The 19,388-nt window shown below is 43.0% G+C and overlaps 1 protein-coding gene across 1 annotated transcript in view; it reads left to right on the plus strand.

The window, feature by feature from the left end:
- The window catches only part of ATP10D (ATPase phospholipid transporting 10D (putative)), a 101,343-nt gene that overhangs the window by 70,736 nt on the left and 11,219 nt on the right, over positions 1-19,388 (plus strand). Inside the window, 8 exon segments of the mRNA XM_035726135.1 lie at positions 483-1,092; positions 1,711-1,817; positions 4,037-4,163; positions 5,775-5,959; positions 10,758-11,058; positions 12,685-12,761; positions 13,691-13,816; positions 16,344-16,544. Of these exon segments, the coding sequence (XP_035582028.1) occupies positions 483-1,092; positions 1,711-1,817; positions 4,037-4,163; positions 5,775-5,959; positions 10,758-11,058; positions 12,685-12,761; positions 13,691-13,816; positions 16,344-16,544 (1,734 nt within the window).

The raw sequence follows: 19,388 nt of genomic DNA on the forward strand, positions 1-19,388 counted from the left end.
TTTTCCAATTTCACCCCATAGATTTTATACAATTTATATTTAAAATATTGTATAACATTTCAAGAAGATATTTCTGTTTTGCTATTTTTGAATACTTTGCTTATAATTTTTAAATTGCTAAGATGTACATAATAAAGAATGTGGATTATCTATATTTTAAATTATTCATTAGGAAACACTGCTATAATATGCCCACTGCTAGCAATATTAGCATTTTATATCTTTTGCTATCATTTGTCAGACTCTTTCTGAATGGTTGTAGAAATTTATAGTGCCATCAACATTAGTACATATTTTTCATTATGGTCATTTTTATTTTTGCTAGTATTTTCTGGGGGGCAGTTTTAAGTACGAAGCAGGCTGCTAGCTATTTAAGGAGTGGTAACTCTTTTCTTATCTAAGTTTTTCCTGGTTTGACTTCAACGTTGTTGTCAACTGCTTTTGGCTGTATTATTGAGACCCTCCCAAATCATCTCTCCTAGATTGGACTCTCATCACTGAGTGGAATGCCTATAAAGTCCTTGGAAGAGATTAAAAACCTCTTCCAGAGATTGTCTGTCCGAAGATCAAGTTCGCCATCTCTTGCCAGTGGGAAAGAGCCCTCTCCTGGGGTCCCAAATGCCTTTGTGAGCAGACTCTCCCTCTTCAGTCGAATGAAACTGGCTTCTCCTGTGGAGGAAGAGGCCTCCCACATGAGCGAGAGCCCCCAGGGCTCTAGTAACTCTTCTTGCCCTACAGAAACTGAGCAAAGGAATAGGGATCCGGGCCTCCCAGAGGGCGAGGTAGCACCCTCCTCTGGACAGCCGTTGGCCTCCACCCTGTGTTATGAGGCTGAGAGCCCCGATGAAGCGGCCTTGGTGTATGCCGCCAGGGCCTACCAATGCACTTTACGGTCCCGGACACCAGAGCAGGTCGTGGTGGACTTCGCTGCTCTGGGACCATTAACATTTCAACTCCTGCACATCCTGCCCTTCGACTCAGTAAGAAAAAGAATGTCTGTTGTCGTTCGGCACCCCCTTTCCAACCAGGTCGTGGTGTATACGAAGGGTGCTGATTCAGCCATCATGGAGTTGCTCTCAGTGGCTTCCCCAGGTGAGTTCATACTGAGGGGGGTGGTGTATATTCAGAGCTCAGAAATTTGAAGGCCACTCTCGATGGGCTTTATAAAGAGAAACATGTGGATATTTGGGGATCAGCTGCACTTGGTAAAGTGGGGGAAGCTGCCTAGGATTTGGAGAGAAAGCATGTAAGTTTTGGCACTACACAGACCTGGGTGCAGATCTGGCCTCTCTCATTAGCGGTGTCTTGGTAAAGTTACCTGCGTATTCTGTGTTCAACAAATGGGGAGTGTTGTACCCTTTTTATAAGTTCCTCGGAGGTTAAATGACATACTGTACGCAGTATACATAGAGCCTTTCCCCAAATGGCAAGTGTTCAGTGAATGGCAGCTAGCATATTAGAGTTCTTGTTACTGTTGTTATTGACAGTGTGGGAATGGTGTGCTTATTAAGTTCTTGGTACTTTTCCTCTCTCCAGGAAGAAAGAAACAAGGGAAAGATTTATTCAGAGGCTTCCTTTTATAAATGTACATTTGGGATTCAGAACTACAAGGTCTTTTGTTTGTTGTGGGATAAACTGTATCATTTTTTGCAAAAACATGCCTGTAATTGGGCAGACTGGTGGGAATACTTGTTTTGTTAATTATTTCAGATGGAGCAAGTCTGGAGAAACAACAGATGATAATAAGGGAGAAAACCCAGAAACACTTGGATGACTATGCCAGACGGGGCCTACGCACTTTATGTATAGCAAAGAAGGTGAGGCTGCTGAGTTAGGCCCATGGTCTTCATTCTTTCACTTGTGTAGCCCTTGCTTCATGGGGTCGAGCATGTATCAAACCCTGATCCGCACAGCTAGGAAAGCTCTTGGATCATGGACTCTCTGTTCACAGTGTCTGTCTCCCATATGTATTGATTGGTTAGAGTTTGTTCTCAGTGTTTTCCCAGAAGAATACCTAAAAGTTCTGTTCTCCGAGTTCTCACCTGTTTCAGTGTGTCTGTGAGTGCTTTTGTATGTTAACTGCAGTTTGGCTGGAAATAAAAATCCCTGGACCTACTTTCTTTTCCCTCAGTACTTCGTAAATATCATTCCTGCATTAAATGTTCTTTGGAAAGAATGAGGCCAGAGACCTTAATTTTCCCCTAAAGTTCTAAATATTTTTTCCTTACATGCCTATAAGTCTTTTCTATAAATCCAAGTAATTTTACTAAATGTTAGGTCAGTATTGATTATTGTTGATAATAATCCTGAGATGTAGTGTACTCTTTCTAAAAAATTTAAGTAATAAGAAAGAAGACAGAGCTCTAAGAAATTGAGGGATGATCTTACCAGAACCTCCCCTGGGGACATGCATGGGAGAAACAGACATGGAGCACTTTAAAGTGAATTGGTCAAGTTTTTATGCCAGTAGGATGTGGTTTGGGTATTGACCAAGTCAAGCTTCTCAGCCCCAGTGAGGCTATGCAAGCCTTCCTTCATTGATAAGCCAGGACTTCCCCAATGCTATCCCTATAATCATGGCTCAACCACATAGCCAACTGAATACCTGGATAGTGCTTTTTCCTTCAGTGAAAGCTCAACTGCGTATTTTATTTCAGAGTAAATGAGGGGGCAGCAGAAAGGGGTGGGGGTCTGCTTTAGAGTATAGTATAGAGTATAGAAAGTCTAGTAGGGGTTGAGACAATAGGAGGCTGTCTTATGGAGAGAGAAGGGAGTTAGTTGTGAAGGTGTAACAGAGACTTTGGTAAACACTGAAGAACATGAAACAAAGAACAACCAGCCCATGTAGGGGAAATACTAGAAAAGAACCAAGAAATTCATCTTGCCACCTCTTTCCCTCTTCTCCATATAAACACTCGCCCCACCCCACTTTCTCTCCCCCTCTCTCTCTGTAAACCCTGCAGTTAATTTTTGCTGTGTTAAAGCCGGAGTATTGATGTCCCTCTATCATTCTGGGCTCTAGCGAGTATAAAAGACAGGGAAATACATGTAGATCAAAGTATCAATTCATGAGTTGCCATCCATTATGAGTTCCAAAATACAAGCCTCCTGGAAGCCTGAATTGGAGACTGTAGCTAGGACCTAAGGTAAACATAGGGATCTCTTGTTTCTTACCCAAATTCTAGTTCTTACGAGCTGCCTTGGGGAAACTGGGATCTGTTGCAAACGCTTAGTCAACACTTAAGTCAACCAGCTGCATAGAGAATCAAAATCTGCCTCACACATAGTAGAATGAAGAACAGAGTTTCAAGATCAAAGCAAAAGGAGAGAGTTCTACCTTTTCAAGTGGAATGATCCTGCCCCTGATAAAAATGCAGCCCAGTAGATGTCAAATTCTTCCTAAGTCCAATAACCCTGTGGGTAAGAGTTAGTAAAGAGAGAAATTGCCTCACTCCCTCTACTTCATATTGCTTTATGAGAATTGAAATGTAGATTTCTCCCTCTGGCAACCTAAAGAAAAAGGAAAATGTACTCTTGGTTCCTTCTCCAGGAATTCCATTTAATTTCTTTTGGAAGGGTATGTCCTTGCTTCGTTGTATGGTTCCCTCTCTCTTTTCACCTTTACAAATAACTAACCCATAAACTAATCATCGGTGGTGCTGCTGGCTACCTAATACCTCAAACTGAGCAATCCTGACACCACTTTCTCAACTGCACCATTAGGATCTTTCTAGATTTAACAACCAAGTGAAGACCTCTTCCAACTGCATACTTCTTGGCTTAATTGAATAGATTAACCCACTTTCATCATATATGATGCCTAGGATTTCCAAGAGATACTGAGCTAGCAGGTCCATCCATCATCAGTGTTACAGTAGTCTGATCTCAGAAAGCTTGTGACCAGGTGGCGTGAGGAATGAACCCGGCATTACCTGGCTTGATATTTTGCTAGTGGTCAGTCAATCCTTGCAGGATCCTACAAGATGATATGGCCTTTCTCATAGCTCTTTTCTCTCCCTTCCCCCCGCCCCCGTAGGTCATGAGTAACACTGAATATGCAGAGTGGCTGAGGAACCATTTTTTAGCTGAAACCAGCATTGACCACAGGGAAGAATTACTCCTTGAATCTGCCATGAGGTTGGAGAACAAGCTCACTTTACTTGGTAGGTAGACTATGTCTGAATAGAGAAATTTGGAAAACACTGGATATCTCTAAGTAAGTTATTCACCAGTGGTTCCCACCCCCCAACTTTGATCTAATAGAGCAAATAGTTCTCTCCACCCTGTCCAGTCTGATCTGTACCCAGTTTGCAATTCTTTTCATTCTGCTTTCCACTGTAGTGAACTCGACTTCATTTATGGTGGGATCAGGGTGGTCATCCTTAAGAAGATCATTTAAAACCTTATCACTTAACATAGAATACCAAGTCAAATAAATATCCTGGTTCAAGAGGCTATCCAGTTGAAGTTTATTGCCAGGCATTGGATAAGGTACTTAATATGGGTGGTCTTTTGAATCTGCACAACAAATCTCTATCTTAGAGGAAATTTAGAGCACAGAGCAGTTCATTGACTCGTTCACAGTCATGTGCTAATGGCTGACAGAGCTAGAAGGAGGCTCAGATCTACCTAGTTCCAGGGCCCACATTCTTTATTCTGTACCTACAACTGGACCAATGAAATTTGTTTCTCTGTCTTCTCTTACTTCCTGATTGCAGCTAAAGTTTGCACAACGGACACCTCTTGTCTCAAACTGAGCTGTATCCTGAAATCATCTGGAACACTTTAAAAAATACTGGTGCCTGCATCCTTTCTCAGGGATTCTGATTCAGTTGGTCTGACATGTGGCTGGGGTGTTTGAATATTTAAAAGCTCCCCAAGGAATTCTAAGAGGCAGCCAGGGTTGAGAACCACTGTCTCAGAGTCTGGAGATCTGGACTCTAAGCGCTAACATACCAAAAGACCAGTCTCTGAGCTCCATTCCTCTGGTTCACAGAAAAAAAAATGATCTCGGTGTGGAGCCAGAAGAGTAATGATACCTAATCTATGTCATTTCTCTGTGACAGTGTCTGTAGTATGGGTCCACATTTCCTCATCTGAAATTCCAAACTCAAAAATGCTCTGTGGGTTTAGTGCCGGAACTCATTTGGCTACAAAATCAGGCCTGATTTGATAAGATTTTATGAGTCTTTATTATCCTAATTAGTACGAACATTTGTAAGTTTTGCTACAGAAATATTAATATGCTTCATTAGCAGATATTTCAAAACATAGATGCACTATGTTACCTTTCTAAAATCTGAAAAACTTGAATTCCAAAACTTGTCTGGCCCCAGTTGGTTTAGAAGAGGGACTTATGGACTTGTAATATCTGTTTTTAATGCTCTCTCATAATATAAGCAACTTATTGACAAGGACATTCTTTAAAAGCCTGCCCTTACCCTTGGGAGTATCACAAAATTATAAAATCATAGAGCAAGGTTACATAAGTGACTGAAACTACAAGCTCCCCTCAATTTACAGAGAAGAAAGCTAGCCGAAAGGAGAACAAGTAAGTTTAATAAGCTCAGTGATTCCTAAGGCTTCCTTCCCAAAATACGACATTGTATATGATTTTGGTCTGGGTCTTCACACTTCCTTTGAATGCCTGGAAGCTACTGGAGCAATGTGTAGCTCAGGATGGGGTTGCCTAACAAGAGTTCAGTTACAGCCCAGGTGAGCTTCTGCTGGCTTTGATTTCTCGCAAGCCCTGTTGTACTCTGGCTGTCTTGTAGGTGCTACAGGCATTGAAGACCGTCTGCAGGAGGGAGTCCCTGAGTCCATCGAAGCCCTTCAGAAAGCCGGCATCAAGATCTGGATGCTGACAGGGGACAAGCAGGAGACAGCTATCAACGTAGCTTATGCATGCAAACTACTGGAGCCGGGTGACAAGCTCTTTATCCTCAATACCCAGAGTAAAGTAGGTATAATGAGATCGAATCCGTCTTTTTGCTTTTTCATAGCCAGGGGAGCATTTGTAATTTGATGAAGGTAAGGAGAAAAAGAAACCAATAACCATTAGCTCCTTGATAATTATGTCTTCTATCCAGCAGCCTACCTTGTGTTTGGGAAGGTACCGTAGTTCTTCTAAAGGCTTCATGGTTAAACATGATTCAAAGGGATTATTGCTAAAGAAAATTGCCTTTTTATTTTTTTATTTGCTTCCCCCCCCCCACATTGGATTTCCAGGAATTTAAGATTTAGCCCATAACGACAAAATATATCAAGTTCTGGGACAGGAATATACCTCTATTTCAAATTGAGGGGAAGTGATTTCTATCAGAATCAGGTGAACACATTAATATTTTTGTGGTTAATTACAAAAATAGACTCTCGGGATAATTATGCCCTCTAGTGGCAACTCTTAGATGTAGTGCTGTTGAGAATATCAAGTTTGAAGAACTTTTACGGGAAGGGAAAAAAAATTTTTTTTTCTTAAGGAATTTAAGAGGTTTCGATCCAGCTTATTTTTTTATAATTATCCCTGCCCCACCCCCATTAATCTCTACCACAGAGGTTCTAATCAGTTAAACAGGCTTTTTTTTTTTTTAACTTTCCAAAATGGTAATATTCTCTGAGATTTGTGCTTGTTATTTAATTAGCTTGGAAAACCTTCCTCTCTCCTTCAATAGTCAGACTTAATCAATGACATCCATTCTCTGACAGCAGCCTGCCTCTCAGAAATCCTTTGGAGCTTCTCACCTGGATCGCATCTTGGGGCTCTGTCACAGGCTGCCATGTTTGGTTAGCCATGTTTTTAAGGTCAGGCCTCAGCCAATACCTAACCAGATCATACATTTTCAGAAAAGAGAATTTTCCTTATTCAACACAGAATGGGTTTTCCTTGGCAGTTGGCTGTCGCCCAGAGACCCATAACCACAACCACCAGCCAGCCCCCAGTACCAGCAGGGCCTGAGCATAAGAAAATTGTCCATTAGTCATTTTGGTCACTAAAATGGCTGTGCACTAAGGTTGGTAAGCCCCTGGTTCGTGTGCTTGGCCTGCCTGTGATCAGGTATATGACCTTGGGGAGTATTTTTCTGGGCATTTTACTTCACCTGTGATGTAAGAGTAATACCTATTTCATAGGGTCCTTGTGGGCATGAAATGAGAAAATATAGATTATAAATTAAACATGTAGTGCCTGGCAGACAGAAGGGGCTCAATGAACATTAAAAAAGAAAAGTCAGTTCTTGATGTTTGATTTTGACATTTTTGTGAGCAGTAAAATCATTAGGATTGTAGAACTTATTTATAAACCTATGATTTATAATTAGAGGCATTTAAAACTTAACAATTCAAGAAGTCTTTATGGAGTATCCACTATGGACTGTTCTAAGTGCAAAAAGTAAACTTTTTTTTACTATCAAAAGCTATTCCACTTTGTGTGAATTTTCCAGATAACTAAACAGAACACAGTGAACATAATTTAGTTTTATGGTGACTCAAGTTCAAGCATATAAAATGCCAGGCACATAGTAGGGGCTTAGTCACTGTATTATTTTTTTTTTTTCCTCCACTCCTTCCTCTTCATCAGGAGATGCTAAGAGTTAAAAAAGAAAGATCATGGAAACTGCTTTGTCAGTTAGTGAAGAAATTGCTTCTGTGACATTCTAAGTGGGCCACCTGGAAACCAGTAGAATATCTGGTCGTTTTTGTAGTGTAGTATTGCAGGTTTATGAATTTCCATCAGCTCCTGTTCCTAAATTTGCAAGTTGGATTACAGTAAATGTAGCCACTTATAAACTTTACATGGTTTCCATTCTCATAAAAGTCTTGGGGTTTTTTTCAGGACAGGGGGTTAATACAAACCTATCTTGGATTAATTTTTTTTTAAGATTTTACTTGAGATAGAGAAAGAGCATGAGTGGGGGCAAGGGACAGAGGGAGAGGGAGAAGCAGGCTGCCCGCTGAGCAGGGAGCCTGATGTGGGGCTCGATCCCAGGACCCTGGGATCATGACCTGAGCCGAAGGCAGACGCTTAACCAACAGAGCCACCCAGGTGCCCCCATATCTTGGATTATTTACTGCCTTGTGATACATAAAGCCTTTTCAGGATCCATCATTTTTTTTTAAGTTTTACTTTTATGATTTCATTTAAAAATTTCTCCTGAGATAATAACTCTTTATTTTCATGTTAATTAGAATCTATAAGAGACTTTCTCATACAAGATCTTACTTGACAGCTATAAAGGGTAGACAGATCAGATAAAATTATCCTCATTTTTATAACCTGAAACTCCAAAAGGTTGTGATTTGTCTAAGTATCCCCAGCTGATTACGTGTCAAGTGTACATTTTGTATTGTATTATATATTATGTAATCTGTATTTACCTATCTAGTTATTCTCATTATTCATGGAGTTAAATTCTATAAAGTTGCCCTAAACACTGAATTAGTGAATACGGAACCATTACCCCTGGGGGGAAATACAGGTTCCCATAGGCCTTTGGTCACAACATTTTGTTTTGTCAACCAGTCAATATATAACTTTATTCCATGTGTGTTTCTGTTTAACAACAACTTACTATATGTGTATAGTTGATTGAGTAACATCGAATTCATGGCCAACAGCACCATAACTCTTGCCTGCATGAAGCTTATCTAACACACATACTTTCTCTACAAGGCACATCACAACCTTCTTGTACATAGGACCACTAGACAGCACTTCGGCACTGGGCTTGGAGGCCATTTAAACTGCAAATTCAACAAAAAGCAGAAACATACAGAAAATGTGTCACCAAACAGTGAAAAGGACACTTATTTACAGTATGGGAGCTGACGTAAGAAGACAGAGCGTCTCCTCATTCAGTGTCAGCTGGAATCCTATCACATGACTCAAATTTTTCTCTCTGTGCATGCCCACAAATGACCACAAAAGCACTACAAGTACTGATTATAGCATTCCAGATAAATTTTAGCAAGTAGGTGAGTTCACATATAGGGAATCTGCAAATAAGGAAATTGGGTATGTGTGTATTTATACATATTTCTCTAACGAAAATGTAATTTATAAAACTAAATATATACTCAAAAGGATAAAAACATCTATAATCATTCTAGAATCATAAAACTACAGATAATTTCGTCTTATATTTTGGAGGGCACCCACTCCAGCCTGCATTCTGCGCACTGTGAGCATGTGGAGGCGTGTCTACAGTATTGTATTTCTTCACTCAATGTGTGCCTTCAACGTCATCATGTTGACATGCTGATTTTCAGTGACTTCAGGGTGTGTTACCTTCTAAATGTATCATTTTAATGTAACCAAACTCTAGAAGGTTTTTAAAAATGATTTTTTTCTCTATGTTGAGCCTGTGAAGGGCATATTTGATTTGTCTTCATACACTTTTCCTAGGAGGTTTTTGAGGTGTATAGGATCACATTTGTTCCGAAGGTTTAGGAACCTAAACGGGTAGCTCCGTTTTAAAAGTTGGACCTCTTGGGCACCTGGCTGGCTCAGTTGGGTAAGCATCTGCCTTCGGCTCAGGTCATGATCCCAGGGTCCTGGGATTGAGCCCCTCATCGGGCTCCCTGCTCAGTGGGGAGCCTGCTTCTCCCTCTCCCCCTTATGCTCGCTCTCTCCCTCTCTCTCTCGCCGTCAGATAAATAAATAAAATCTTTAAAAAAAAAATAAAGTTGGAACTCTCTTGTGTAGCTTCTGTAGTTATTAAGTCTTTGTAGTGTCAAGCTACATATCCATATCTACTTCTTCTCTATCCATTTGATTTTGTGGGTTGAGAAATGCTTGATTAAACAGCATTTGAAATAAGAGTGAATGACCTCTGAGTGAGGGGTTCTCTTATGAATAAACTTTCAGTTTTGTTTGTTTTTTTCTTTCAGTCTTAATGTCTAAACTTAAATGCAAGACTCCTGGATTTTGTTAGGTTCTGTACTTGATGGTCACTTGACACAATAATTTCTGGATAATTTTATTGTTAGTCTTGAGTAGAATCTGTCCAATGAGTATTCATTGTCTGATGTGGCTCTCTTTTAGGCATTGTGAGGGCTTCAAAAGTAAATTAAAAATGATCTCTATAGTATTTCCTGACTATGTGGGGGTGAGGAGAGTAGAGGGCAGCACACAAACCAAACATGACAAGCACCATTGAGAACATCTCCACCAGAATGTAAGCTCCATGAGAGCAGAGATTTTTTTTTTTTTGTGCTCGTTGACCAATCCCCAGCACCTAGAATGTTTTCTCAGTAAATATTCAGTGAATGAATGAATGAACGTTGTCCAAAAGAAGATAAAAATACTAACTATTGCTTTAAATTCTGTGCCACGCCTACATGAGGGCCTTTGCACATGTTCTCTCCCTCATTCTTCACAATGACATTACCATGTGTAGACATTTGCATTTTTCACGTGAGAAGTTGAGGCTCAGAGAGGTGACATAATTTGCCTCAAGTCAAGCAGATAGTGAGTGGTAGAAAAAGATCAAAGGACTCTTGAGAGTCCCTGTGTGAGAAGGGAAATTGTACAAATAAAGAAATTCTACATGATTTTTTATTGTAGACCCGGGAGTGAGATGTGTTCTGCCCTATTCACTGGCCCCCACATATACACGGAAATCTCTGCAGAAGAGCTGGGAGGCCTTCAGAAGTAGCTGATTACTCACTAGCCTTGACACAGCGGTGGCTAAAGATAAATTTAGCTGGATATGGCCGCCAGGGGAGGCCTGAGCCTGACTGTCTTGGCCTCTTGTTTCAAGGATGCCTGTGAGACGCTGATGAGCACCATTTTGAAAGAACTTCAGGGGAAGAATCCCGCCTCTCCAGAGCGAGCGTCCTTAAGGGAGGGCTTACAGCACCCACAGGACTGCGGGCTTCGGGCTGGCCTCATCATCACTGGGAAGGCCCTGCAGTGCGCCCTGCAGGAGGGGCTGCAGAGGCAGTTCCTGGAGCTGACTGCCTGCTGTCAGGCTGTGGTCTGCTGCCAAGCCACCCCCCTGCAGAAGAGCGAGGTGGTGAAGCTGGTTCGCAGCCATCTGCAAGTGATGACGCTGGCCATCGGTGAGTGGGGAGGCGATCCAGCCGTGGGCTGCTTACTCTCCTGCCCCACCGGGGGATTGATTCTTCTGTTTGTCCTTCCTTCCGTACACCCTACGTCCATTTACCCTTCTGTCTGTCTGTCCTTTTCCACCCCCACATTTCTTCCCCCCTTTTCTCCCTTCGTACTCTCTGCCCCCTACTCCCTCCCCCTTTCTCGTCCTCACCTCTTTGACCACCGCTAGGAACCACGGGGTAGGGGTGTGACCTGGAAACCAATACGGTAGGGCCTTGGGTTGCATGTCAGAACCCCGGATCAACCAAGTTAAGGAGGGTAAATATACTGAATCATAGAACTGAAAAGTCTAGGAGTGCCGCCTTCAGAAAAGTTAAATTCAGGGGCATGAACAAATCATTTATGCATTCGTTCAACAGATATTAATATTGAGTGCCTTCCGTTTACTGGACATTTTGCTAGGCAGTGGAGATAAGAGTGTATACAGATGACAAAGTACTTTTTCCTTGAGTTTACATTCAGTAGGAAGCATATAGTAAAAAATGAAACAAAACAAAAAAAGGCATAAATATATGTCAGGTAGTGACAAGTGCTATTAAAGAAAAAATAAAAGCAGAACCAGGGGATGTAGAGCGCTGGGGGGAGACAGGAGGAGGGCTGCTAACTTCAGTGTTTTTCCGAGACAGTATCACTGAGAAGGATGCATGTGGGCAGAGACTTGAAGAGAATGATAAGGGAGCCATGGGAAACCTGAGGGGAGGACCTTCCTGGTGAGGACAGGGAAAGTGAGGGCCATAGGCCAAGTCTGGTATGTTCAAAGCCAAAGCAGATTGAGCAAAGGGAAGAGTTTTCTGTAGATTCGTGATGGGCAGAGGTGGCAGGTGACCAGATCATCTAGGGTCCTGGAGGCCATTATAAATTTTTGGTCTTTTTCTTTTTTTTAAGGTGGGGAGGGGCAGAGGGAGAGGGAGAGAGAGACTGTATCTCATTCCTTGAGTTCCCAGGGAAAATCGGGATACTGAAAACAGGTGAATGGTTGGTGGGCAGTTGGGAACGACAAATGTTCGTCACCAACAGGAATGTAATACTTCCCCTTAAGAAGCTTCCAGTATGTTGGGGAGACCAAGAACTATATAGCAACCATAATATCATATGATACGTATGATATAGCTCTGAAGTCCAAGGAAGGGGCATATCTAATCTAAAGGGAATATGAAGATTTCCCAGAGGAAGTGACATCTGAGCTGAGGGCAAGAGCAATGGAAATCCAGCCCCGAGATGTGGGGGTGATGAGGCCAGTGTCACAAGGATACAGACCACATGTGCAGTGGCTGGAAGGAGCAGAGATATCTGGAAAACTGAAAGTAAAGTGAGTGGCACGGAAAAGGGGGAGATCAGTCCAGATGGGTGCCTTAGCGTGAAGGATTTTAAGGCATTATTGGGTTTAGAATTCTTCCTGATGGCAGCGGGATGTGACAATGTAATGTCTGTTTCACTAGCTTCCAGGTAACTTGCAGACTTGGGATACAAACTTTGAAGGATTTGTTTGCTTGAGTGGTCACTGTTGCTTTGCAGAGTTTGCATCTTTTCTCTACCCTTCATATGCTTCTTGCCTTTTCTTCGATCTCCTGAAGGTGATGGTGCAAATGATGTTAGCATGATTCAAGTGGCAGACATTGGGATTGGGATCTCAGGTCAAGAAGGCATGCAGGTGAGTGGATTTCGTGCGCCCAAGTACCGTGAACTTCACCTGCCCATCCAAGGGCAACATTCCCACGGTGAAATCTCTGTGGTAAAGTGAGGCCGGCTGTAGCTATATCAGGAGTGGGAGACAGGAATTGTGTCTGTTGATTATTTACTGTGTGAGTATTGGGGTGTTTTCCTGGGTAACTAACTGCGTGCTCGTTCAGTTTAAAATCTATAGCTCCTCTAGATCCTAATAATATATATATTTCGCCCTGCGGTAACTGTGTGACTTTGGACACCAATGAAAGCTACTAAAGTAGGATTTGAATAAAAGACCTACAGACCTAAAGAGGGAGGGAGGAAGATGGTGCTTGAGAATGAGGGAGAGGGGAGGGTCCTGTCTGTACGTGTGTGTGTGCACACGTATGCATACCGGCTAGTGTGTTTGGGCACAAAAGTCAGATAAAAGCTTGTCCCAAGACTGCTTTTCATGTATGGAGCAAACGCCGTCAGAGGAAGATCAGACGTGAGGCTTAGGGTTTTCAGAGAATTGTAAATTATGACATTCTCTGCAAACCTTGAGAAATTTATGAAGTCATGACTACGGTCCTTTCAATATTCTTCTCATTGAGGAGAAGCGGATGCCGATGGTAACGCGTGGCGTTCTTGCTTAAGGGAGCTGCTTTCCAGGAAAGTACATTTGCCGAAATTCCGTCCCGAGTGGGAACCAAAGAGAAGTCTTGTTTCGTGGGACCCTATTGGAAAGCTGACTGTGGCTCTGTGTTCATGAGTTTCTCTTTGTTTGGGTTTGCTTTATTTTGTGTTGGTCTGCACGGACGGTTTAAACAACAGATTGGACCAGTCGCAGCCTGCTGATGGTCAGGCTGCCAGGCTGCGTCTGTGTTAACATGTCCCGTGGCTCAGGGTGGCGCCCTGTCCCTGTTGCCTCTGCAGGCGGTGATGGCCAGCGACTTTGCCATTGCTCAGTTTAAGCATCTCGGCAGGCTCCTCCTTGTCCACGGGCACTGGTGTTACACACGACTCTCCAACATGATTCTCTATTTTTTCTACAAGAACGTGGTACGTAGCTCTGGAGAATTTGTCCCTTGCCCCCTCCTCCCTTTCTTCTCCTGCTTGCGGAAGGGATGGCGAGGAAGTGCCCTGCATGAGGCTGCTTGGCTTACTGATGTTTGGGAAGCAGCCAGGAGCACTCCTGCGGCCGTCCTGGAAATAATCTGGGGATGCGCTCCCATTCAGCCACTGACAGCAAATCGCTGGGCTTGTCCCTCTGCCAGTATTTCCTATTCCCTGTGCTTTTCCATTCAATTAAGTCCTGTCTGGTTCATTTAAGACCCAGTTTTTTACCTTCCATGGAAAGGTGGTGGCAAGCAGAATTAAGAAATGTTAATGCTGTCCAGTAGAGAATGAGAAGGTTTGCTTCCATTTTCCAGGAGATAGCAAAAACTATCTGCTGTCCTCGGACTGATGTTCCATGTTGTATATTGAAGACACAGATGCCGCTGAAAACCCAAGATCACGCCTTAGCCTGCAGCTGGCTAACACAAGTGAAAAATTTTCTAGCAAGCCTGTAAAATGGATTTGCGCTTGGTGACCAGGGAACTTAATTTTGACTATGTCATTCCTAAAGGGTCAGAATTTGATGAGAAGCCCTAGCTTCTAATCTTTGGCATGCCGTTTAAATTTCAGTCTCCTCTTTTATACGATCATGTTGACCTTAGATTGCTTCACTTAAGTTCCTTCTAGCTGGAGTGATTATGTAAAAATGTCATGATTTTTTAGACCAAATTTATTTTTAGCCTTCAAAGTCCATAGGTAGCGTGTTAATAGTAAACATCAATTTATATCACTCTCTTGAAATACCACCTTTGGGGAAAAAAAATAACTTCAATAGGTCATTTTACATATATTCCAAATGTGTAATTTAGATCTGTGTGTGTGTGTGTGTGTGTGTGTGTGTGTGTGTGTGTGTGTGTGTGTGAGCAGAACCTTTTTTTTTTTTTTGGTCCTACCACACAATGAGCTTTTTTAAAATTCCAGGACTTAGTAGTGGTCACTGACTTTTAGGGAGGAGCCTCTTTCCCAAGTGATTTTTTTTTTTTAATACTTTTGCATTTTTCTACCTGCCCCTCTTGTGGTACGGCCCACCCCCTCCCCTTTCCTTTTAAGCGCAGATTAAACCCAGAGGGTAAGGAACATTAATATTAGGAAGAGAGGTGTCATATGCTCTTGGAGTGGGGCAGTGTTTATGAGTAGGCACTCCATCACCAGGGAACAAGGACCCTGTGGTCTTTTGCTGTGAAACCCTCAGTGGCCATTCACACAGATACTCTCCAGACTTACTTCTGCCTCTTACTAACCTAGCAAGACAGTGAATGTTTTGTAAACTATGGAGAAGAAGGCCAGTATCAGAAGCCATCAGGTAACTTACCTTTCTGAGACTGTGGTTCTTGGATCTTAGAAAACTTTTGAGATACTGATGAAGACTATGAATTCATTCCCCAAAACACATGTACCCCAAATTGATACGTTTCCAGGAGCGGGGCACAGTGTGTGTCCATCGACCCTAGACTTAAGAAACTCTGTCCTGAGGATTGTAGCTCCTATCCGAAAGTATTCTAGTGCATCTAGAATGCCAATAATAACATCTTCATATTTGTAAGGCACTTTACAGGTCGTGAGCACCTTCTAAGTGGATCCTGATACTAAGCTCTGGGATGGTATAATCCTCATTTTTCAGATGAGGAAATCAAAATTCGGAAAGGTTAGGAAAATGGCCTAAAGTGGAAAAAAGCAGCAGGAAGTGTCTTCAGGCCCTGAGTACAACTGCTAAGTCTAAGGCCAGGGTCCTTTCCTGGGGCCTGCCTTGCTTAAGGGCACAGAGCATTAGCTATCATGGGCCTAGTTCATCTGCGACTGAATACTGGAGGAAACACTGTAGGATGCGTATTTCCAGCCTCCAGGGCGACCACCTGTCCTGGTTTGCCTGGGACTGTCCCAGTGTTAGGAGAGTTCTCGTCTCGGGAATCTCCTCCATCCCGAACTCACTGGGATGGTTGGCTACCGGGCCGGCACCACTAAAAAGTAATTTTGAACCTAGAAAGCAAGAGGATGACTATCTGTTGTGTGCCTGCTACATACCAGGCACGTGGCTAGGATCTCTCCATGTAGAAGCGGTGTCTCAGTCTGAATACTGGCTCTGTTACTTATTAGCCAGATGACTTTGAGCAAGTTCCTTAGCCTCTCTGTGCCTCAGTTTCCTCATCTATAAAATGGGGCCACAGTAATTCCCAAGTTGTTAGGAGGGTTGAACAGATTATTTGTAAAGCTCTTAGAACAGGGCCAGTGCTACACAGTAAGGGGCGTGCGTGTGTGTGTGTGTGCACGTATGTGTGTATATGTATGTAGTGTTTTCCTTTAATAAAACACGAATCCCAAAAAGACGGCAAGGCGAGTTGTGGTCTTCCATTTGGTGAGGGAGAGAGAGGCCGGGATCACGTAGCTGACAGTGGCAGCGTGTGGCTTGTGCGCTCATGGCACACGTGGCTGTTTGTTTCTAAGATGCAAATGTTCCCTCTTGTGTCCCTAGGCCTATGTGAACCTCCTTTTCTGGTACCAGTTCTTTTGTGGATTTTCAGGAACCTCCATGACTGACTACTGGGTGTTGATCTTGTTCAACCTCCTTTTCACTTCCGCTCCTCCTGTCATTTATGGTGTCTTGGAGAAAGATGTGTCTGCAGAGACCCTCATGCAGCTGCCGGAACTTTACAAGGCTGGTCAGAAATCAGAGGTAGGTGCCGAGGCAGAAATGCTTGGACCGACACGCATCCGCCATGCAAGCCAGGGCACGTTCCGGTGAGCCCAGCTCAAATAATGTGGTCCATTCCGGACTGCTTCAAACTCTTGGCATTGTGTGGCTGTTTCAAAACATCTCTGCTAACATGGCAGATATGAAGTTACTTGCTTCTGAGGTGAACATAGTACAATTGCAGAAGGTCTTAGGTACTTATCTGAAGAAATCTGGCGTTTCCACAGCTCATAATGTCTAGGATTTGCTAGACCTCACTGTACCATCTCTTGTGTGAACTAATAAGCCTCCCCTGTCTCATTTATCTCCACAGAACTTTTTGAGGGAGAACCTGGTATTGTACCCATTCTAAGATGAAGAATCTGAATTTCAAAGGGGCTCAGTAATTTTTCCAAAAATCTCACAAAATTTTCCAAAAATCTCAAAAATGGGTTATGTTCAGCAGAGGCAGGATATGAATCCTTCTTAGTCTGGTTCTAAAGACAAAATAAATTCTTCAGGCTCTATTCTGCAGCCTAGCGGCATGATCTGAATGGCTTCCTGTCCCTAAAGCCAAGCCCTGCCTCTACTTCATTGATCTTCATGCTACCTGCCTCCCTCTGATGGGTCACTGATATCTGTCCTCCCTTTCTGATGTTCTCTCACTGTCCTCATTTTCTCCTACCTAGGGGATTGTGGTTGCTAATTACTTGGGCTAGCTGTCTCACAACTCTTTTCTTTCTTATTTGTCTTCTACAGAATTAATAATAAAGCACTTATGAACGTTTATGTAATGCCTCCTATATGCCAGGCACTATTCGAAGTGCTTGATATACATAAATCTAATCCTCAGAATGACCCTGCAAGTCAGTGCTATCGTTATCCACATTGTAGACGAGGACAGTCAGGCACAGGAAGGTACTTTCAGTAACGAGCCCATGTCACAGAGTTCAAGGGCGGTGCAGGTGAACTCTGGATCTCTAGTCCATGCTGTCCACCGTTACGCGGGACTGCAGAAAGAACACTGGTGCTGCCTTCAGTCCCTGGGTCTCCTCCCGCCTCCGCTGTGCTGTCCCATGGCCAGAAATCCAAAGTGCTCTCACAAGTGCATGGTCAGGATCACAGGGACTGAGGAAGGCCAGGAACCTATAGACGCCTGTAAGTGGGCAAAGCTGAGGTATCCCCAAATTGTAGTCAGATATTCTAGTCTTGAGAGGAAGACTCTGTTAGTCAGGACCCTTTCAGCTGCAAGCTCCAACTGGCTTAATAAAAAAGATCATTTTCTCATTGGCCAGGCCTGGGACATTTATTGTTCTTGAGGACAGAGCTGCATCACATGGGCAGAATTGGGAAGAAGGGTTTCCTAGAGAAGTACGGGGCAGGCAAAAATCAGACCTACCATGAGAAATCTGTGTGTTGTGCTTCACTCACGGTTCTAAAGACACTGACCCAGATCAGTTAGAAATAATGGGTTATGTTTAGCCTGAGTTTAAATTCTGGTTCTGTGGTGTGTGACCTTAGTAAATGATTCAACTTGCCTGTTCTTCTGTTTCTTTATGGAGACGATGTGAGGACCAAGTAAGATAAAAGTTCTAGCTATATGAAGCTCTCAATATTGTTATTTTTACCCCCTCCCCAGAACTAACCCGAAATTTGAGGAAATCCCAGATTTGAAGTGTGTTTATTTTCATCAGTCTAACTTTATTCTGACTTGAACTTCCTTTCCAGGCTGGGGAGTAGCTTAATGTCTGCAGGCTACCTGCCGCAGCCAACACAGAGAAGTCACACGTTTGGCTTCCAGGGAAGAAGAAATTCTTGTAATCCTTTAATATCATCCAGTCCATTTAGATCAAAGAACTAAATGAGGTTTTTGTAGAGGAATCCAGTCTGACTTAAAGTTCAAGGCCAGGCTGCAGGGATGGGTGATCGATATTAATGAAGGTTGTCTTGTACCCCTGGCCTAAATTAAAGTCCAAGTCCGTTGGGGAAAGAGAAGTGAGGGGGATCTTCAGAGTTTTTAGAGCTGGCATTTTAAAAGCCCATTTGTACAGACTGTGATTGGTTCTTACCCTTGGAAGAGTTGAGGTCACTGTTTCCTGTTGTTGAACCCTGTTATCCATCCTTTGCACACATGGTTCTATTGAGCCAGCCAGTTTCGTAATACATGGTAATAGCAGGCAGATTCCCAGCATGTGGCTCTTGGTAGAAGGTCATGGATTTCATTGAGTTTACCTTCCAGAAGAGTTGTCCTTTCTTTGAACTTGGCCTTCAAACGAATTCTGTTTTATGCTGGGGCCATTTCCTGTCTTCGGCGTCATGAAATAATGCTCTCCAGGGTTACGGAATCCCTCCCCAAAGGAGATGATCTGAAAGGCTGCAGCAGAGGCCTCCCTCCCGAGAAGCAATCATCTGTTACCCGTCTTTCCCCTCCCACACAGCCACCTTTCCTGGCTTTGACTTCGTGTCCGCATTTTCCCTTTCAGATTCCAGGAGATGCCATGAGTTCCTCTCGCCAGCCTCTCATTTATCTTTTTCTGTCCTTTGCTTCCAGAGTCCCCCGACTCACAGGACTGTGGAGTAATTATGCTTCTACCTTTTTTGCTCTAGGGTTTTTTGAGCAACTTCCATTCCCCCAGTAGCATGAAGTTACATTTTAGCTTATCCCCAAATTGTTCTCTCTTGTCTAGTGGCATTTTGGTTGCCCCTTTGATTCTACCACATTCTCTTCTGTCATTTGACTGTGCTTCTGCTTAGATTTTTATGAGCCTTTGGATGAAGAAAGATAGGTAGAACATCCCATCATTTTAAGGAGGAAACAGTAAAAGAAGATACAGGAAAAGGAACAGT

The sequence above is a fragment of the Zalophus californianus genome, chromosome 2 (genome assembly GCF_009762305.2).
Source record: "Zalophus californianus isolate mZalCal1 chromosome 2, mZalCal1.pri.v2, whole genome shotgun sequence".
In the NCBI taxonomy this organism is placed as follows: domain Eukaryota; kingdom Metazoa; phylum Chordata; class Mammalia; order Carnivora; family Otariidae; genus Zalophus; species Zalophus californianus.